Genomic DNA, 20,604 nt, shown 5'->3' on the forward strand with positions numbered 1-20,604 from the left:
CTCAGTCTGTTTTTAGGCTCTGCCATGCGAGCCATTTGGAATTGGAGCCAGATGCGAGCTCCTCACTGGGGATGATTTCTCGCCGGCTTTATTCAGCAGTTTTGTCATTTGATTGTTCCCAGATTCCGGCGATGTCGTCAGTGGTACGGTGGAGCAAAAGAAGCTGTTTATCGATGAGAGACGACGGTGATGGTGGCTGGTGGCTGTGTCACGGCAATGCGAGATACCTGAGCCCGCACCGCTGAGACGCTGGGTTTGAATTATTGACTCCGAGCCAAAATTAAATCAGGCTCGCCATGGACTGTACAAACAAACTTCCCGTATCAAGTTATTTGTGTTTAAGTTGTCCGACTTTGACGGTGGCACAGCCTTCGCAAGAGTAAAATGACATTGAATGTTTTCACACTTTGTTTTCTTGTCATTGCATACTTGAGATCCTATCTTTTACAGTCTCTGCAAAGGAGACATTTTAATTCCAAGGGAGTATAATGATCACAACCGATGGATCGAACATATTCAGGGTTTGTATGATGCCTTATTATATATATATATTATTAACACATTGCTAATATGCATTGGAAAATTCAAAAAATACTATTTTTTTTTTCATTTACTTGATACAGCTGTCGTGGCTGTGACGGTTCCACCTGAAGACGGAGGCTTGTGTTGCTTCCGAAACGTCGTGAATTTTTAATTTGTCTTGTTTAACTTTTATTAATTAAAATTTTTTACCTACGTGACTTTACCGAAAAAACCTAAGAGTACTATTTTTTTATTCATGTATTCCGACGGATGGTAGATTTCCAATGATAAACACACTGGCCTGAAGTTACAGGTCGTATGATGCGTCCTTAATTTACAGAGCCTACGATTGGAATTTTACAGAGTTGGCCATTCTTACCCTGAGAGACTACACAGAGCTGCCCATGTTGGTGGAGGGAATTGATCTCAAGCGGATAACAAGGTGTGCGTCCCGCAGGCTCTGGGGAGGGGGCGCAACTATTGGGGGGTATATGGCAGCGTTATGTGACGCATAGGGGCCCAGTCCGGCCACAAGGAGGGGGGCCGAATTAACAGATAAACAAGTACAAAAAAACGTGATAATTTTTTTTCTTCCAAGAACAATTACGGTAACCATAAATGGCCAAAAAATTGTTACAAATATCAAAAAAAATTATTCCGAAAAAAACATTGTGTTAAATATAATAGCGCATCTGGTGTTTGCTACTGAACACCAGGCTTTCTTGCTAACTGACGTGTGCACGAAAGCAAGACGCATAACTTAATTGTGAGTATCGTAGCTTTAAATGTTTTTTTTTAATTGATACTGTCACTGTGAGACTGTCTTCCTCTAAACCCAACACACGGTGCAACCAAAATAGTATATATAGTTATAGCCTAACATAGTATCGTTAACGGGTTAAACACATCCGTAGCTAAATTTCGATTTAAAGCTTTCGTGACTGCAGGGATTCATCTTCTTGGTTCTTTCGGTAAAGTCACGTAGAATGGAAATAATAAAATAAAACATAATAAAATAATTTTCACGACGTTTCGGCCACAACGCAAGCAGCCGTCCTCAGGTGAAGACCAGGTCTGTCGGGGAGACAGCGTCTGAATGAAACAGCACCATGCTTGGAGCTAGTTCAGTACAAGTGAGTCGGGAGAAAGAAGGGGAGGTCCAGAGTCGTATCTTGCACCCCCACCCCCCCACGTTGCAAGAGGCAGTTGCGTCCCTGACACTGGGCCAGGGTGAGTCCTGGATGTCACCGGAGTTTGTTATCTAAGAATGGATCCCACGCTCTTTTCGAAATCTGCCTCCTTTCCATTGAGTCTGTACCCCAGTCGGTCCACAGAGTCACGCCGCTAACGAACTCCGACTCGCTTCTGAATTGCCAGGTGAAGTGCCGTTCAGGAATTTAAATTGGATGTCCCAACCACCCCCCCTTTTAAGTTGAGTGGTGGGGGGGGGCAGCGACTTCCAGATCTGTTTCCATTGAGAGTCTGCGATGGGGTTCAGACTCGTTTTAAGCGTTCGCACTTTGTGCACGAACAAAGCGTTGGCTTCCAATCATTGCTCGGGGGCGTTGTGCAACCGGAAAGCAGATAAGTAATATTAAAAAAAAACTTTTTTAAAAGAACGCTTTAATGAAATGTACCCTACTCGTAATGGCAGAACTCCACGACTCCAGGAAGTGGCCCCGAAACAGCCAACGTCAGTTGAGCGTGGACAATTAGACCCAAGCCGAAACATAACATATAAAAATAAATGTTTAAAATACTTTTTAGATTTTTTATGATAGAATATGGTATTGTCATCAGTATGACATAAGTATACCACGTTTGCAGTCGATACCACATTGGGAAGTGGTTTAAAATTGAGTTACAATATTTGAGGATAGGACAACAACAGACAGAGTGAGTTAAATAAAAGCGTGTAGTAAAAAAGGGGATTTCTCACGAGAAAAGTCTTGTTTTTATGTTGTTACCTTTCGTGATGGCTTCGGTCAGCTTCACAAACAAATCTGAATTGGTACAGCTGTGAAACACAAAACATTACGCAACAACAACAAACACGCAATTAAAGCCGTACTCATATCCCAATGCCATTTAGCCTTGATGACATTTTTTTTGCATAGGATGTACATGCGTGCATGCATTCAAACAACTATGCACACACCGAAGTTATCTACGCGAGCAGGTGTGCCTCCTTGCGTAAAGCTGCACAACAAATTCGTACGGAAACGCGGCTGGCTCTTAGCTGCGGTGCAATAGCATCGGGGGCATACACCAACACTGCAGTGCAACGTCTCTCGACTCCGCCGTACGTGCTCTCGCCCGCGTCTGAAGATTTGCGCTCGTACGATGCGAACATCTCCTGCAGGCTCATCTGGAGGGCAAGTTCGGTCATCTCCTCCTCTGACATTTCATCCATGTTGTTGATTGCTCCTGAAAGGCACGTGGCGCGCAGGAGGTCGGGTTCCCACAGGGGTCGCTTTAAAAAAAAATCTGTTCAGCAGTTAATGTGCGTACGTGTGTTGAACTTGTTTCGCACCGTACGTAGCCAACCGTGCTAATAGCAGGTGCTGGGGAAGGACAACAAACTAAACACAAAATAGTAATTCTAAAGAATTGAGTTTTCAATCCAGATTTAAAAGTGCATAGCTCCAGCAGCTTCCTAATATCTGAAGGAGGAGCGTTCCCGACGGCCGCAGAAGAGCATGTGAAAGTGCGCGATGCAGTGACCGTCTTTTGTTCGATGGCCGGAGTTCGCGTGATGGTTTATGCTCCCAAACGAGACCAGCAAGGTATGTTTATTCATTTGTGGCAAAACAAACTTCATGTGTAATGAGTGCAACATGATCATGTTTTCGTTTGACAACCAAAAGCCAATGCAGCTCGGCGAGACTCGGACGTACATGGTCGGATCTTGCAGTGCCCCTCACGACACGTGCCAGGCCAACGACGTATTTGGATGGGTTACGTTGATAGCGTTGGATGATAACCTGGCGCTGGAAGATAACCCAATCGGGAGTCCTCAAGGGAAAGCTGGAACCCACTTGTTCATTCCACGCACGCAATGAATTTTTTTTGGCAAATGTGGGAGATGATGTTACAAAAACGGCCAAATTATCTTGTTACGTTGCTGCCGTATCATTCATTCATTCACACGGCATCACATCATTGATCTACAAACTAATGATTACTGAATAAACATGTGTTTTTTATTGCATGGTGCGACCTAGATATTAACACATATCATAACACAGTATACTGTGTAACCTACATTTAGGCAGCTTATAATATTTTTTTATTTTACCGGGTAAAACCCACTGAGCGAAATAGCTCTTTTTTCGAAGCGATCTGGCCACAAATGATAGCTCAAAGAAGTGGCTTATCATGTGGAAATTCATCGCAGCTAGTTATTCTAAACGCACGTTTCTAAATGTGGAGGGGAAAAAACGGAGGACCCGAAGAAAAATCCACGCGACCACGGGGAGAACACATATACGGGGTCGAGGATCGAACCCACGACCATCCTGTATACCAGGCGAGGTAGTTAACATCTCGCCGTCGTGGCGACTAAAGAAAAATACCTGGCAATGCTAATGGGGTCATTTATTCTTGAATGCAATCGTGCAGAAGGCCGTGATAGTGCCCTGACGTCATCACTCGAATCTCAGGGACACACGCTTCACTTGCCTGCTGACACGCGTCTTGATTGCAGAGCCATTGTACAGGTGACACGTGCCTCGATTGCTTCGGCTTTTCAACCCACGCAATGTGGCTGCGCATTTGCTGCTGTCCGATATTCGTGTTCCAACTACGGCCAGAAATAAATGGAAAAACCCTCCCATGGAAGTGGGGGTTTGATAATTGTGATTGTCCAGCAGCATACGAAATTTACGACGTGGGGAACAAATGGAACAAAATGCAGTACAAAGGCTTTATTTCGATTTTTATGTCAATTTCTCAATGTCCTCGTATTTGGTAGGCAATGCACATTGCCATTAGCATTTGACCGATTTGGATGTTCCAGCTGTTCTTTACACACACACATCGAATGCTGCATTACAACTTTAAAGCATTAGAATTAAGGGAGGTGAATATAAAATAACTGCTAGGGTCACACATTTAATACGCGATAGCATGTACAATTAATGTTTTCAGATATGGACAACACAGTACAACACAAAAATACAGCAGTTCGCCTGCTGTATTTTTTCACCTGAAGACGATCGCTTGTGTAGCGATCGAAACGTCGTGATTTTTTAATTAATATTTTTTCTATCTACGTGACTTTACCGAAAGACCCAACGAGTATGAATTCCTGCAGTCACGAAAGCTTCAAGTCAAGAGACAACACAGCGTTTAAGCATTGTCAAATAAGCTGTCCTGTTATGTCAAGACGTTGTGGTGACGTAGATACATACTTCACACGATAAAAAAACAAACAAGATAACAAGTAGCATAGCATTTGTACCATTCTAGATTTGAAGCTTTCGTAACTGCAAGTATTCATATTCTTAGGTTTTTTCGGTAAAGTCACGTAGGTAAAAAAATCAAAATTAATAAAAGTAAAATAAAAGTACCATGCAGGATTCACAGGATGATACAACGAATTAAATTCCAACCGTTTTCGGAATGTATGCACGTTGAACATCTTTCGCACCAGTACGTAGCCAACCGTGTCAATCGGATGTGCCGAAAGGAAGGCGATTAAACGAACGCGCATCGTTTGGGTTGTGTGTGCGGCACGGTACCTTCGAAGCCAGACCGCCCGTGTTGACCTCTGCTCGCTCGCAGGGGCTCACGGGGAGCGAGACGCTATCTTCTCGGTCGCTGTGTCTATCACGAGAAGGATGACATCCAACTCAGCGCCACAGCCACGCGTTGCTATCCATAAGCGTCCAGTGAACTGGGCGTTAGAAAGGGGACGAGCGATGCACAGCGCTATTATTCGTCTGCCAGGCGTGCTGCGTTGTGTGTGCGTGTGTTTCACGAGGAATTGCGCAATGCTCTATTTGGGACGTGTGGGGTGCTTCTATAATCAGACCACTAACGAGCCAGCATATGGTAATTCGGCCCAGATACAGCCCTAAAAATAGGAGCTCTAAGGCGCGATGACCGGTGGGTGGTGGAAACGAGGAGATGACAAACTAAGTTTTACGCGCATTGAAGAACACGACATGCCGTGGAAGAACAAAAAATAACCGTGAAAAATAACTGCACGCATTTTCTTCAGTTTAAAATGTACCATTATGGATTAGAAATAATTTCGGTACGGTATGTTTTGTGTGTGACACAGTGTGTATTAAATGGGACTATTGATCGCCCCCCCCCCCCGCGCACCTTTAAAAGGGTAATCCATAAACGATCAATTTTCAGTGGCTCTCACTACTGCCGAAAACTGTGCGTTGCTGCAGTCTTCATATTCTACCGGTAGATAGCAGCAGGGAGCACATTGAAATCACGACGTTTCGATTGTAACACAAGCAATCATCATCAGGTGGGAAAACCACATAAAAACACATTGTTCTTGCTGTGGTTTTCCCACCTGATGATAATTGATTGTGTTGCAATCGAAGCGTCGTGATTTAATTTATTTCATTTTATACCTACGTGACTTTACCGAAAGAACCAAAGAGTATGGATCCCTGCAGTCACGAAAACATCAAATCTGGGTTGTTTTGGCTTCCTCTTCGACGCTGACCCAGACGCCTTGGAAGAGGTGCGAGTCCCCACACTTTGCCCCACCACACGCACACGTGACCTACCGATTCACTGACTGCGGTGTACACGTTCATGGTGCTGCGTGGACAGACTGGGGGAGGGATTTTAATGAACTTGCACCATCATTTTAGCTTCAAATAGAGCGGGCGACCTCTGGATTGCAACTCCAGTTTGCTAACCATGACACCTCGGCAACATGTCTGGTTCTTTGATACTCTGCACACACAAAAAACGCGACTGTCTGAGCAAAAGCTTAATCTAGCCAAATGTCCCATTCATATTATTTTCCAAAAGTGAAGCAATAACTTCCACTGTTCCGGGTAGCAAATGGTTTGTAAGAGCTTTGTTTATTTTAGCCAATCTAAAGTTCGTGTTGCATCGCATCTTAAAGCTTCAGAACATCCGCATAGCTAAGAGGAACAGGAAATCGCACCAGTATCGTATGTGATATAATTCAATCACAGCGAGTTATGAAGAGAACCACCGACCTAGAAATCTGAGTTTGAGCTATGTTAGTCGATCATCCATCTCGTGGTGGGCAGTGTTGTCTTTTTGTGATTCAGGTCAACACTATAAAGCAGGCGACTGGTGGCAATTCCTTGAGTCCGAACCAAGAACATTGCCAACAGTCTGGTAGTGGAGTCTCTACAAAGCTAGCGCTATGCTTGGCACACCCATGTAAACTAAACTATGAATGATTAAAAAAATTACCTGGTAAGGCCCACTGAGCTATACTGTATACCTATTTTTCACAAGCGACCTGGTCACAAATGATTGCTCAACGAAGTGGCTTATCACGTGTAATGTTTTTTTTTATAGCAACCAAATAATCTGAACGCGTATTTCTAAATGTGCAGGGAAAAACTGGAGGACCCTGATAAAAAATAATCCACATGACCACGGAGACAACATGCAAACTGAAATTATAAAGGGTCGGCATTAAAACTACGACCTCCTGTGTACCAGGCGAGGTATTTAACATTTCTCCATCGTGGCACCGCTATTTATGGCGCAGGCAGTGGGAACACTTTTGTTAGGACGAACCGAGGAGATGGAGCGATGAGAACAGCTCATGTGCACGTGCTGGATCGATTGTTGCATCTCAGGATGATGAAAGGTGACGGTGGCTCACGGAGGCCCTTCAGCAGTCGATTGATCATGGCTGATGATGATTATGGTTATTTCGAATTATTTCGTTTTGCGCTTGTGCGTTATGGTGTACAACACGTGTATTCGTTTACTTTGTACGAATCATATCTGTAATTGGTTTAACTGTGGTTTTCATTATGTATGATTACGTGGTGGTGGTGGTGGATTGAAGAGGTGGTAGTGGTTTGATTGGGCGTTCATGCAGCAATGCATTGACCATGGATGATGATGATGAGTGATACTCAGCTTGGCTCTGGAGCTCAGTCAGTCATTTATGTCCGTGAAATGCAGGGTGCTTCAAAACATGTTTGACACTTATATGGGACTATCGTTTTTAATGGATAAAGAACGGACAATACACCGTCACATGATAACAAATGTATATTCTTGTAGATTTGAAGCTTTCGTGACTGCAAGGATTCATATTCTTAGTTTTTTTCGGTAAAGTCACGTAGGTAAAAAGTTTAAATAAAAATTAATAAAAGTAAAATAAAAATAAACAAAAAATCACGACGTTTCGGAGGCAACACAAGCTTCCGTCTTCAAGTGGAACCGTCACAGCACGATAGCTGTATCAAGTAAGAGTCTTACTTGATAGTAAGAGTCTTACTTGATACAGCTATCGTGCTGTGACGGTTATTTTTATTTTACTTTTATTAATTTTAATTTGATATTTTAACCTACGTGACTTTACCGAAAAAAACCTAAGAATATGTATATTCTTGGTTCTTTCGGTAAAGTCACGTAGGAGGGGAAATAATAAAGTAAATTTTAAAAAATCATAAAATTTAGTTTATTATGTTTTTCATTATTATTTTATTTCTAGATTTGAAGCTTTCGTGACTGCAAGGATTCATACTCTTAGTTCTTTCGGTAAAGTCACGTAAGTAAAATTAATAAAAATAAGACAATAAAAATCACGACGTTTCGGATGCAACACAAACTTCCGTCTTCAGGTGACTTTACCGAAAGAACTAAGAGTATGAATCCTTGCAGTCACGAAATCTTCAAATCTAGAATTAATGCCCTCTACGGGGAGGAATTCCACCTATCTGTTAGAGTTTTTAACAGACAACGAGACAAGAAGTCACAGCTTCTCGAGACGCTGACCTTCCTCAAGAGATGCCGCGATAACAAGGTAATAACCCATCGCTTTAACCACTATATAAAGTACAGATATTTTGCTGTGACGGTTTTACCTGAAGACGGAAGTTTGTGTTGCCTCCGAAACGTCGTGATTTTTATTGTTTTATTTGTATTAATTTTACCTACGTGACTTTACCGAAAGAACTAAGAGTATATTATTTTATTTTTTCCCTTCCACGTGACTTTACCGAAAGAACCAAGAATATGAATCCCTGCAGTCACGAAATCTTTCAAACAAATGTATGTTAATAGCTAAAAAAAGTGAAAGAGACTCCAATTGTTCACCATCGTTGCCAACGCGTGCCTGGAATCTTCTCCAGGTGGTCTCCAGAAGCTCGGAGGCGCATTTCTTGTGGTGTTGTTGAAAATTCTCGGAAGTGTTCACATTTTTTTGGAAGCAGCCTGTTTTGCGCAAGTTATAAATGGCATTCTTATTACGACGATGTGTGCACTGCATATACCGCCTTGCTGTCACACCTGTGTCCGAAAGTCGGATGAATAATTCACTTGTCTGGCTATAGACATCTGATAACAGAGGTTCGCTCGAAGAGTTGCCAGTCGCAGCGAAGGGCACAATAAAAGCTGATAGAAATAAGAATGTGTTCTATCTCATCCTGGCAGGTATTATTTGAGCTCGGCGCTTTCACCTATTGTTATCAAAACCAACGTGCGCACATATTTGTGTTAAATATCAGACCCGTGTTCACGTGTTAAAATGAAAGTGATTATGGTAATGTTCTTCATATTTAAATGTGTTCTAAAAAGCTGCTGTGAATGTAACAGGTGATAAACGATTGCACATACGTGGAACGAAAATGCATATCGTTAGCCCATATTTCCTAAAATAGTGACAAGAGCTTAAACGTATTATAGAGCAATCTCCTTGCTGAGAGATGTGAATAACCTCATTGTCCATGATTATGGTCAGCCTTTGTCCATTGAACGAGGATCAAAAACTAACTTTGAACAAGATGCCTGAAATAAGGTGATTGTGAACAAATTGCATTGCAAACCTTGCCGCTGCTTTTCACTGGAAAACATCCGGTGCAAAATATCTTGATAAATCCAAATGTCATCGCTTAACTCGAGTTTTGAAAGAGAATCAATACATAGTTCTGCTGAAATGTCCCTGAACATAACGGTATTCTGGCGTGTCATTGTGCGAGGGTGGAATGCATTTGCAGACATTCGTAAATTGCGAGCTGATATTTCCAATTTTACATTTTTGCAAATGCTTCGAGCAGAGATTTGTGGTGGTTTTCGTTGTCTGTGAGTGAAAGGAGATTGAGATAATATTTTACTATAAAGCACCTTCACCCACAGATCGCATGGCATTCTACAATACAGACACACACACACATGCAGGCTTACACCAATACAATCTCACCCCAAAAGAAAGGATTCAACGAATAGAAAGAGCCATTACAAATAAGTGTGTCTTAAGGCGCACTTATTTTAGCGATGTGCTGTCCTGAATTGGTCACAAAAGTGTAATTTCCAAGGCCAAATTAATGTATTGTTGTATACATTTTAACAGTCGCTTGTTAAGCACATATGGAGTATCGTCGTTGTTACTACTACTCTTATAATACTGGATAACTCTTCTTATCTGTGGTGATATGGGGAACAAATATTGTACATTTTAATCCGCGATGTTATCCACGAATTTGCTCAATTTATCAGTGACAAAAACAATATTGTATAAATAGCACAGAATAGGTTTAATTTGTCAATGGACTCTTTTTTATCCGTGAAACAATTTAGCAATGCAGGATGGCAAACAAGGTGGAGAATTGCGGATAATAGGGGAAAAAAGGGGTACGGTTAATAGGACTATTTGTAGACCCTCCTGTGGATAATGAGTTGCGTATTATGGTTGCGGATAAGAGGAGATCTGTAACACATCACGCTGTAAACTTCATCAATGTACAACGCACTTTTATATGTACAACATAAGATTAGACTTAACATAATTTGGGTTTATTGTGAGATGAGTTAAGTACACCTTACATAGAAACAACAGCACTCGTCCATTAAAAGCTGTAATTATAACATGAAACAGCCACAAAGCAAAGGTGATGTTTTCCATTTCATGGACAATGAATACATTTTGGGCTGCAAAACAATTGACAGATGTCTATAACTGCAGCTGCACGACGGTAGAACACACAGCATACCTACAATCCACGTGAAAATGTATTCTGTGTTGAGTCGATGATGAGTTGCGCATACATGTCACGGTTCACACTTTACAATGACCTTTTGACCTTGCTGCTCTCGTCCCTTGATGTGACATTTCTCACGTCTGTGGGATAGTTCAGCCAATGGAAGACTCGGTCTCATTTGTGTTGTTTGTTTCCAAGGGAAAAAAAGGTGAAGGCCAGAGTATGCACCTTTTATCTTTTTTCACATTGTTACTATTAATGTAATGCTATTGCAGCCAATGGTGACATCGGCATTGCTATGGTTACGTATGCCTTGCATTCTCCCTTTTCCGTGTGGCTGATGTAGATGCAGGGCAACCGATATAAATCCAGGTGGTCAAGCCAGATGACCACGTAAGGAGCAGCAGAATGTGTCCGCTGTGATGTCTCCTTCGTATTTGTGGATCGGGCATTGCGTCGTTATATGTCGTGTGGTCTGTTCTGGATGATCACAGTTGCACACTGGAGAGATGTTTTTTTTGTAATGTTAGATTTGAGCATCAGGTAGTATCCCCATCTGTCATGGTTTGTGCTGATGCGGTTTCGGGTGTACCATGAGCTCCAATGCCTTGTGTATTGTATTGACAGAGGTGGCAGTTTTAAGAGTTTTTGACATTTTTCTTGAGGACTGTATTTTTAAAAAAGGAAAATAAAATATCTGCAGTTATATTTTGTATTAAAAAAAATTACACCTGTTGACGACAGGGTTAAAATAGAAAGAAAATATAACACAGTTATATTTTTGTATTGAACTACCATTTGATCGGCGTTTCGTGTATGGTGGGCTAAAGTGTGACCACTCCTGCCTCTTGTTGTTGTCCTTCCCTCCGACGAGCACGGTTGGATACACACGGTGCGAAAGAAGTGCAACACATATACATGCATTACAAGACGTCTGGCTGGTTTGGAAGATTAGGCCAAAATATTTCTCGAGAGGCAGGTTTCCAGAGTTTACTCTGGCTGAGGCCCTTCCAACAGCAGTGATATGAGTCAGAAAATTCCGGGCTGCACCATTGCCTAAAGTACTACCAGAATCCTGTCATTAGGTAAATGCAATTAACTGCAAAACATATACTATAAAAAAACATAATAGAAATCTACCATGTAGACAAACAAATGATATTAATAAACAAAGACATAAATAATGACCATCCTAGTTAAATACATTCGAGCGTGCCAGATATGAAATTATCTGTGCAGTTTCTGTGGAATCATAATTACACACGTTTTGTTTTATTAATTAAAAAGCGACAGGTTGTCTTTGAACAAATGAAGAAGGAAAAAAAAAGTGCGTAATGTCATTAGCTATTATTTTTTTGCCTTTCTTAATTTAACACTCGAGGAAATGAGACGTAAAACAAGACAAAGCAGAAAAGGAACTCCCCCGTGCCAGCATTTGCATTATCAGCGGTTGAATGGATTTTGCTCCTCGCGTGAGGCAACGCACTGGGAGCACACGTGGTATAGAGGTCTCTCGTTTTTTTCTCGTATCGTGAGAGCATTGTTCTCAACACCGGTGATCCCTGAAACGCAAAGGCGTATATCGACGGGGGAGCACTCAAACGGTAAGAAACAACAACAAAAAACCCACCTACCCTATTTCAATATAAATAAAAGATTGCATACACTGCATGTGTCGTACATCATCTGAGTTATTTGTCACAATTGAGTACGCTTAATGTTTTGGATTAGAAATAATGATAAAAGGAGAGAAATACTTGCATACCTATTTGTATTTGCGCGTTGCTATGTCCAATAACTGTTGTGATATCATTCGTCAAAGGGAGTTAATTTGTACGTACATAGTAAATGTTGTTAGACGTGGCATGCTCATACATCACGAGCAGATATTAATGCAGTTACAGTGTAAATTGATAGAATGAGCGACTAAATTATTACGTGGATGACATAAAAGCAATGCTTTTTCAAGTGAGCTAATAAAAAATGACATTAACAATGTAGATCATAAATGTATTCTGGTAGGTTCTGTTTTACATCTTTACATAATTTTTGGAGAAAATTGCACTTTCACATTTGTAATTCATTCAATGTACAAACAAAATATTATGTTGTCACGCAGAGAGATTAATATTGGTGATAAGTGGCAAGCTGTCAATTAACGTGTCTTGTATACAGGAGGTCGTGGGTTCGATCCCGACCCTGACGCCTGTATTTTTGGAGTTTGCGTGTTCTCCCCGTGGTCGCGTGGATTTTTTTGTCCAGGTCCTCCAGTTTTTTCCCTTTGAGAGAATTTGGCTGATATAAATTTACACGCGAAAATCCACTTCGTTGAGCTAAAATGTGTGGCCAGGTCGCTTCTGAAAAAGAGCTGTATGTTCAGTGAGCTTTACATGATAAAAAAAAAACAATAATTTAATTGTTTAGTTTATGTGCATAACTCAGCCGTGCGAGTAACAGCAAGTGTGCACTGTTCTATTAACACATTTCACCATGGCTCATGTTACGTTCATATGCTTTTTTGTGTTAATATGTAAACATTTTTGATTGACATTGGCAGGAAAAGAAATGTCCCTGAATAATTGTACAAATGCCACGATTCAACAAAACCATTCCAAGCCAGAAGACATCGTGGGCTTCGTCCCAGAGATTGAGAACGTTCATTTGCGATCGGCGTTGGCTTTTGGCTGCGCTCTGATATTTATTGTCGGCGTGCCGGGAAACATCGTTCTGCTCGCCGCCCTGCGAGAGAGCATTCGGAGCAGAGACGGCGACACCGTCACCTCCGTCACGAGCGTCTTGATATTCAACATCACCGCCTCGGACCTCGTCCTCCTGCTCTACGTCATCCCCTTGTTTACGCTCCACTTCGTCCTCTGCAGTTGGACCTTCGGGCCGCTCGTTTGCACCGCCTTCAAGGTCGCGTCGCACGTGACCATGAGCGTTAGCTTCTACAGCATGGTGTGTCTGTCCGTCGTGCGCTACGTCGCCGTGGTGCACCCCATCCGCGCGCGTCTCGTGCGCTACAACCACGCGCTGCTGCTCTGCGCCTTCATCTGGCTGGCCACCTCGGGCTTGAGTACCCCCCGATGGCTCTACAGCCGCGTCGTCGGCGTGGGTGCGCGCAACGTCTGCGCGCTGGTCATGGACGAGAGGGAGAGGCTGCTCTTCGACGTGGCACTGAACATCGTCGGGTTCATCCCGGCCGTCGCCGTCATGGTCTTCTGCTACTCGAGGATCGTGCGCACGCTGTGGAGGAGAGGGGACATGATACGCAACAACCAGGCGAGCGTTCTGTTTAACCGCCAGGCCACGATTATGACACTGGTTGCCTTTATAGCCTTCTGCCTGCTGTGCATCCCCATGCTGGTTTACATGCTCTGCCAGGCAAAGTTGTTCACCAACAGCTTGGATTACGCCATCGTTAGCCAAGTTTCAATTGTCCTCTGTTACACCAACAGCTGCATCAACCCAGTCATATACTTCTCTCTCTCCGGGCAGTTCCGCTTAGCTCTCAAGAAAGTTTTAAGGAATTGCCATTCTGAGCAAAATTTGCAAAACAATGGTTTGTCTCGAAACACAGCAGAAATGCATAATGTCTGTATTTTGACGTCGTTTAGAACAATTGAAAATGCGTGATTGAGGTTGAAGTGTCCAGTCGCAACTTGGTCAAAATCAGAAATGTTATTTACGTGCGTGAGTTTTTCAAAGCGTAATTTGTGTTCTGCTGTCATAGCATTTCTGAGATCACCCAGGACTTTTGCGGTAGTGGCTGTGGACATGGCTCCAGTTGAGGATGCACATGAGTGGGTGGCACAACTTTACTTTGCAGAGAAGAGGCGTTAGCTGCTATTCCTAACCCGTGTCTGCAAAGGTGACCGATTTTATGCGAAATAAAAGTTTACAGCAAAACTTACTTGACTATTTGTGTTCAGCGTACTTCTCACTAAAAATCAACTGCGGTACAACGACGCATATCCAAATTGCGAGGGACAATGTTCGAGATGGATGGGTGCAGACACCGGCGGAGCCAGTGGGGGGGGGGGATCACGTGCCAGGGACTCAATAGTCTGAGTCCATAATTGGCAATAAGTAACGGCAAAGCAGTTATTAAGTGACTCAGAATTGTGCGCAGTTGCGTATACAGTCCACGACTTCTCTGAAGGCATTCACCTTCAGCGAGCGCGATGCCGATCACACGACGCGGTTCGAATTGGACCCTCGATCGATGGCTGCACCATCGCCGCACACGCGTCGAATAAAAAGCAAGGGACAAGTCCTTACTTACTAACCACTCCTTACTTGATAACAACTCCTATCATTTTTCATTGCTGGAGGGGTTGTCCCCCCTACCTGAAAATCCTGGCTCCGCCATTGGGTGCAGAGGTCGGATTTGTGAACATCTATTGGAAATGAGATACCACCGTGCACAAATCCTGCGCTGTGTGTGGGCGGTTCATTTGTCGGGACAGATATGTGACAGTGTTGTGTAATGTTTAGTTATTTTGCTAGTACATTTTAAATTTCATAGCTTCGTTTTTAAACTGTTTATATTCCAGCATAACATTGGTGATGCACAATACAAAGTGACTGTTTTATTTAATAGCCAAACAACGTATATTTTGATAATTGTTGTTTTACCCTTCTATCTGGCAACAAAACTGACACCTTTTTTACAAGGAGTCATGTTTGCATAGACCACAATACCTGCAGTCATAATGCAAACAAAAAACATAACTCTGATAATGTGCACTGTCCTTGAAGTTGATTGGTCCACACCTGAGACAGCTTTCCTTAGAGCCTAGTCTCACATGGGTTAGGCTCTAAGGAAAGCTGTCTCGGGTGTGGACCAATCAACTTCAAGGACAGTGCACATTATCAGAGTTATGTTTTTTGTTTGCATTATGACTGCAGGTATTGTGGTCTATGCAAACATGACTCCTTGTAAAAAAGGTGTCAGTTTTGTTGGCCAGATAGAAGGGTAAAAAAACAATTATCATATTTTATACTGGCAAATGAGGTTCCAATGGTGTAAACGTATATTTTGTTTATGTGTATGTTAATGATAGTTTAGGGAATTTCTTTATGTTTTCAGAACTGCAGTTCATGTAAATATGTAAATATTGAATCCTGTGCAATTGATAGATTTTAGTTTTGTCTGTATTAAGCTTTAATTTCAAACTGTAAGCTGTGATAATGCCTCATTGGGTTCGACGTATCTAAAACTGCACTAAAGTGAATGCCGATGTTTTTTTTATATCCACGTGGCAAGTTTACTTTCATATGCAGGAATTTAACTAAGGCTGTCAGTATGTGTCAGTTCTAATTGAGTACACGCAGCAATTGTCGATTATCACCACCTCTTTAGGGCCCTTTGCGCTAAAACGGTACTCTGGATCCATTCAAATAATCAGGCATAATACTTCTTCCCATATTTATCTCTCCACGTACAAATGTAAGTATTTTGTACACACATTGTCGACCATGTGTCGTGTGGTTGGTGGGATGAGTAAAAAAAAGCACAGGTTTTTGAGTGCTGTGTTGGGAAAGTGATAGTTCCATATCTTACAAACAGGCAACCGTTACAAATAAATTAATCAACGCATTGAAATAGGAGAGAGCCGTACACCGTATTTAATTTTAAAACAAATGATAACTTTCATAATATTGTTCTCTTTATTGTTTTTCCCCCCGTGTGGTGTCTATGAATGGTTTACCCACATCATTAACACGCCTGCTTATGTAGTTAAGTGTTGACAGCATAAACAAAGGAGTAAAAATGGAGGTCACCAACCTGTGTCCGTCGTGCTGTCTATTATCCTTGTTCCGTCAATTTCTGCACGAAACCTCATTTAGAACATTAAAAGCTTTGATATTTGCCATATCCAGGAGCCACGGGAACACTTCCAACATGTGTAAGGACTCATTGTCAACGCACGCCTAATTGTTTTTTTTGTTTGTTGTTCCGAAATATAATAGAGCTTGTTATTGGAATGTGATGTTCAGGACATGAAATATAATGTGAAAACATTTACATTTGGAAGGCGGCCTGCATAGAGGAGGAGAATCGCCAAATTATGGGTCTCTGGACCACGGTATTGGCATTCAATGATCCACCTCTGAGAATCGTGCAAAGGGGTCTTTAACACGTGCTGACATACTAATATGCGGCATGCTGTGCCCATGCCGTACGGCTTTACAGAGTAATAGTAGCGTTCAAATGGCCGGTGAAAACCAGCACAGTGGTAAGCGCATTGATTACCAGGCTTTAAAGGTCCACCTGATTCTCCGGCAATTTCGGCAGAAATCTGGAAATAAGCATAATCGTTGCTCACACGTGCACGACGCATGAATATGATGCAGCACTTTGTGGCAATTTGATTTGTATCCACGACATTTATGATCATGAGAGCAACCGATTGCTCAGTATGTGGGGTTCAACGTTCCAGTCGAAGTTACGGTGAAAGCGGATGTAATTGCGTAGCAACTGTGATTAAAGGACAGTCAAATTACGAAGAATTGTATGAATATTTTAAACCTGATATGTAAATCTGCATATATTCAAACGATGCAATGACGTGTTGCTTTGTTGAAAACGTTTGCAGTAATGAATGCTTACACTCTACATATAAAATAACAATACAACTGTATTCTAGAAGTGATTATGTAATCGAAATATTTGTATTCTTTCTTTTTGTTGTGAAAATAATGCGAACTTTGTAATCAGCAACCAAAATAAGAAAATCTCAAAGAGCGCAGGCACTATATATGTATTTTAAAATATTTATAATTGTGAATGTTATATTTCGATTTAAAGCTTTCGTAACTGCAGGGATTCATCTTCTTGGTTCTTTCGGTAAAGTCACGTAGAAGGGAAATAATAAAATAATAAAAATAAAACATAATAAAATACAATTCTCACGACGTTTCGGCCACAACGCAAGCAGCCGTCCTCAGATGAAGAACAGGTCTGTCGGAAAGACAGTGTATTTTATTACGTTTTATTGTTATTATTTCCCTTCTACGTGACTTTATCGAAAGAACCAAGAAGATTGTGGATGTTTATGAGTGACGGCCTGATGGATGCTGCTGGTCAACTAAATGACACAAAGGCTGGGTGACGACAACAATTGGTCACGTGATTGAAAATCCAAGAAATTCAAGCATCCCCCGGCTGAGGTCCCGAGCAGTCATTTGCCAAACGATGTTCCCAGAAAACTGCCTCTCACTGGATTTTGAAAGCCGTTTCTAAGTGATCATTAACGGATGCTTGCATTGTTATTGTTGGGGCGTTGGAGGTAAACAGCAGAAATTACAAATAATTGCCATTGAGTGTTCACACCTGGACGCGTTGCGACAGCTGTTTTGTGAGGGCTGCGTGAGAGCTGTCGAGGTTTCTCGTTTTGTTTATGCAAGCTGCAGGAATGACTTGTGTGTGCTGTGTGTTGAAACATATTTCGCACTGTACGTAGCCAATCGTGCTTACCGAAGGTGCGGGACTTCCCTGTAGTAGAGATGTTACCAGCAAGGGCAAAGGGAGCCTAGAGACGAACACATTTGAGTCAGTTTAACACCGTAGGCTTTCGCGACCAATATCATCATCCATAATAGAGGTTTATTTGGGTTAGATCGTGTAAATATATAAATGTGGCATTAAACCCGCCACCACCCGACACAGCCAACTAGTAAGGGTTGTCACGTAAACAGAACGTGGCCAATTCGTCACCAGTACAGCATTAGTGTGTAGCGTATAGTGTAGTGTACTAGTACAGCACTAATGTATAGTGTATAGTGTAGTATACTAGTACAGCACTAGTGTGTAGTGTATAGTGTAGTGTACTAGTACAGCACACCGGTGATTTGGAGAGCCAAGCCACAACATTTACAATTTGAGTACGACGTTTCGCCAGTAATTACAACCAGCTTCATCAGGCGACAGACAGATTTGTGGAGGAGTCCACCTGTTTTGTTGCTTATATAGAGGCGTAGATGTGGTGACCACCCTTCTGTGCTCTTGGGGGGGGGGGGCAACGAACATTATGCATGCGCATTATGTGAGCCCTTACTAGTTGGCTGTGTCGGGTGGTGGCGGGTTTTAACGACACATTTATATATTTACGCGATCTAACCCAAAAATACCTCTATTATACATTTGAGTCAGCATAGAATTTTCGTCTGCAAGATCCTTGAAGATCAACTGAATTAACGCCACCATAATGTAACGGTTGAATAAGCCCTAGATGAAAAATGAGAATGCATACAACGACTGAGTATGTATAAAATTAAGTCTCAACGTATTATCGATATATATCCTACAAATTTAACGGTATTAATCAATGGCGGAGCCAGGATTTTCAATGAAAAATGATAGGAGTTGTTAGTAAGAAAGGACTTGTCCCTTGCTTTTTATTCGATGCGTGTGCAGCGATGGCGCAGCCATCGATCGAGGGTCGAATTCGAACCGCGTTGTGTGATCAGCATCGCGCCCGCTGAAGGTGAATGTCTTCAGGGAAGTCGTGTGTTGTATACGCAACTGCGCACAATTCTGTGAGTCACTTATAACTGCTTTGCCGTTACTTATTGCCATTTATGGACTCAGACTATTGTCCTATCATCTCATAGAGTCCCTGGCACGTAATAATATGCTACACAGTGGCAGTGGGGGTCGCAAAATGCCGATTTATAACTAATAAACCCCAATGATTCGATCGAAATGAGGGATTTCGATCGAATTATTGGGGGGGGCACGTGCCACTCTCCCCCCCACTGGCTCAACGAGTGGTATTAATCCTGGCCAGATAGCACAGGAATGGCACACACATCCCACAAGCATGAGGTTGCCCGTTAAAATTCCTGTTTGGTGGCCAATTCAAGTGCCTTCCTGCTTCTGAGGTGACTAAAATTAGGGAAACCATTGGTAGTTGTGCTATGGATAGACTTGCCTCTACCGTATGATTACAGCATTTCCATCGCAAGCCATAAGTTTGAACCATCGGCTTGCGCATTATGACGAGCAGCAAATTGTTCCGACAAGACTGAAAAAAATGTGTATTGCAAGATAAATCATTGCTTCGGTGGTATTCACGTCTTTCCAGGGGCGGTTTCTTCATTAGGGCGATTGGGCGACGCACCACCAATGTCATTCAACCACAGAGTTTCGCGAGCCGTTACTGTGCCTCTGGATATAGTCCAATCAGCATCATGCTACGTTCTGTGGAGTACCGCCTCTTTTTGGGCGATTTCACTCCGGCTGAGAATCGCCCCGAGTGTTCCCATAGACTTACATTCAAAGATGTTTTTTTTCGAACGGCGGGCGCTGCAATGCATTCTCTATGGCTTCCGGGAGGGCTCGCACTAACGTGCTTACGTCATCATACGTAAGCACGTTTCATCCAACAATATTATTTGTCGCCACCTAGTGGAATCTTTAATAAAATAAACTGAGTGGATTGTAATAATAGTGAGTATAGAAACAAACAAGATGTATTGTAAGAGTCACTTTATTTTGCATTAATATTAAAGAAGTGAAGTTGCCTTTACATGCTTAAGCTGTTAATTTATCCATTGCATGGGTGGACCTTATCCTTATCAATCATCCAGACATTTGCCCCCCCTGAGAGATTTTGCAGGAGCCGCCACTGCGTCTTTCTGTCCACTTGTTAATTGCAATGCCACACGCACCGCTGAAGGCGCCTATGCAGCGAGACTCGCTAGAGTTACCTGCAATCACAGGTTATGCTTCTAGATTTGAAGCTTTCGTGACTGCAAGGATTCATACTCTTAGTTCTTTCGGTAAAGTCACGTAGGTAAAAAATGAAATTAAAATTAATAAAAATAAAACAATAAAATCACGACGTTTCGGAGGCAACACAAGCTTCCGTCTTCAGGTGCTTGTGTTGTCTCCGAAACGTCG

At 42.2% G+C, this 20,604-nt stretch overlaps 2 protein-coding genes across 2 annotated transcripts in view; one reads left to right on the forward strand and one right to left on the reverse strand.

Moving 5' to 3' along the window:
• The window catches only part of LOC144721272 (ankyrin repeat and SOCS box protein 15-like), a 30,728-nt gene extending 25,239 nt beyond the window's left edge, over positions 1–5,489 (reverse strand). Inside the window, exons 1-3 of the mRNA XM_078598768.1 lie at positions 5,265–5,489; positions 2,829–2,949; positions 2,490–2,539 (exon numbers count right to left, since the gene is read on the reverse strand). Of these exons, the coding sequence (XP_078454894.1) occupies positions 2,490–2,539; positions 2,829–2,935 (157 nt within the window). The 5' untranslated portion in view covers positions 2,936–2,949; positions 5,265–5,489. The remainder of the gene's footprint in view (positions 1–2,489; positions 2,540–2,828; positions 2,950–5,264) is intronic.
• Positions 5,490–13,259: 7,770 nt separating this feature from the next.
• Positions 13,260–14,336, forward strand: LOC144721419 (galanin receptor 2a-like). The gene has a single exon (XM_078599033.1). It carries the CDS (start codon positions 13,260–13,262, stop codon positions 14,328–14,330), a length of 1,071 nt encoding a protein of 356 aa, XP_078455159.1. The 3' UTR covers positions 14,331–14,336.
• The last annotated feature ends 6,268 nt before the right edge of the window (positions 14,337–20,604 follow it).

The sequence above is a fragment of the Lampetra planeri genome, chromosome 11 (genome assembly GCF_965212315.1).
Source record: "Lampetra planeri chromosome 11, kcLamPlan1.2.h2, whole genome shotgun sequence".
NCBI classification, from domain to species: Eukaryota; Metazoa; Chordata; class Hyperoartia; order Petromyzontiformes; family Petromyzontidae; genus Lampetra; species Lampetra planeri.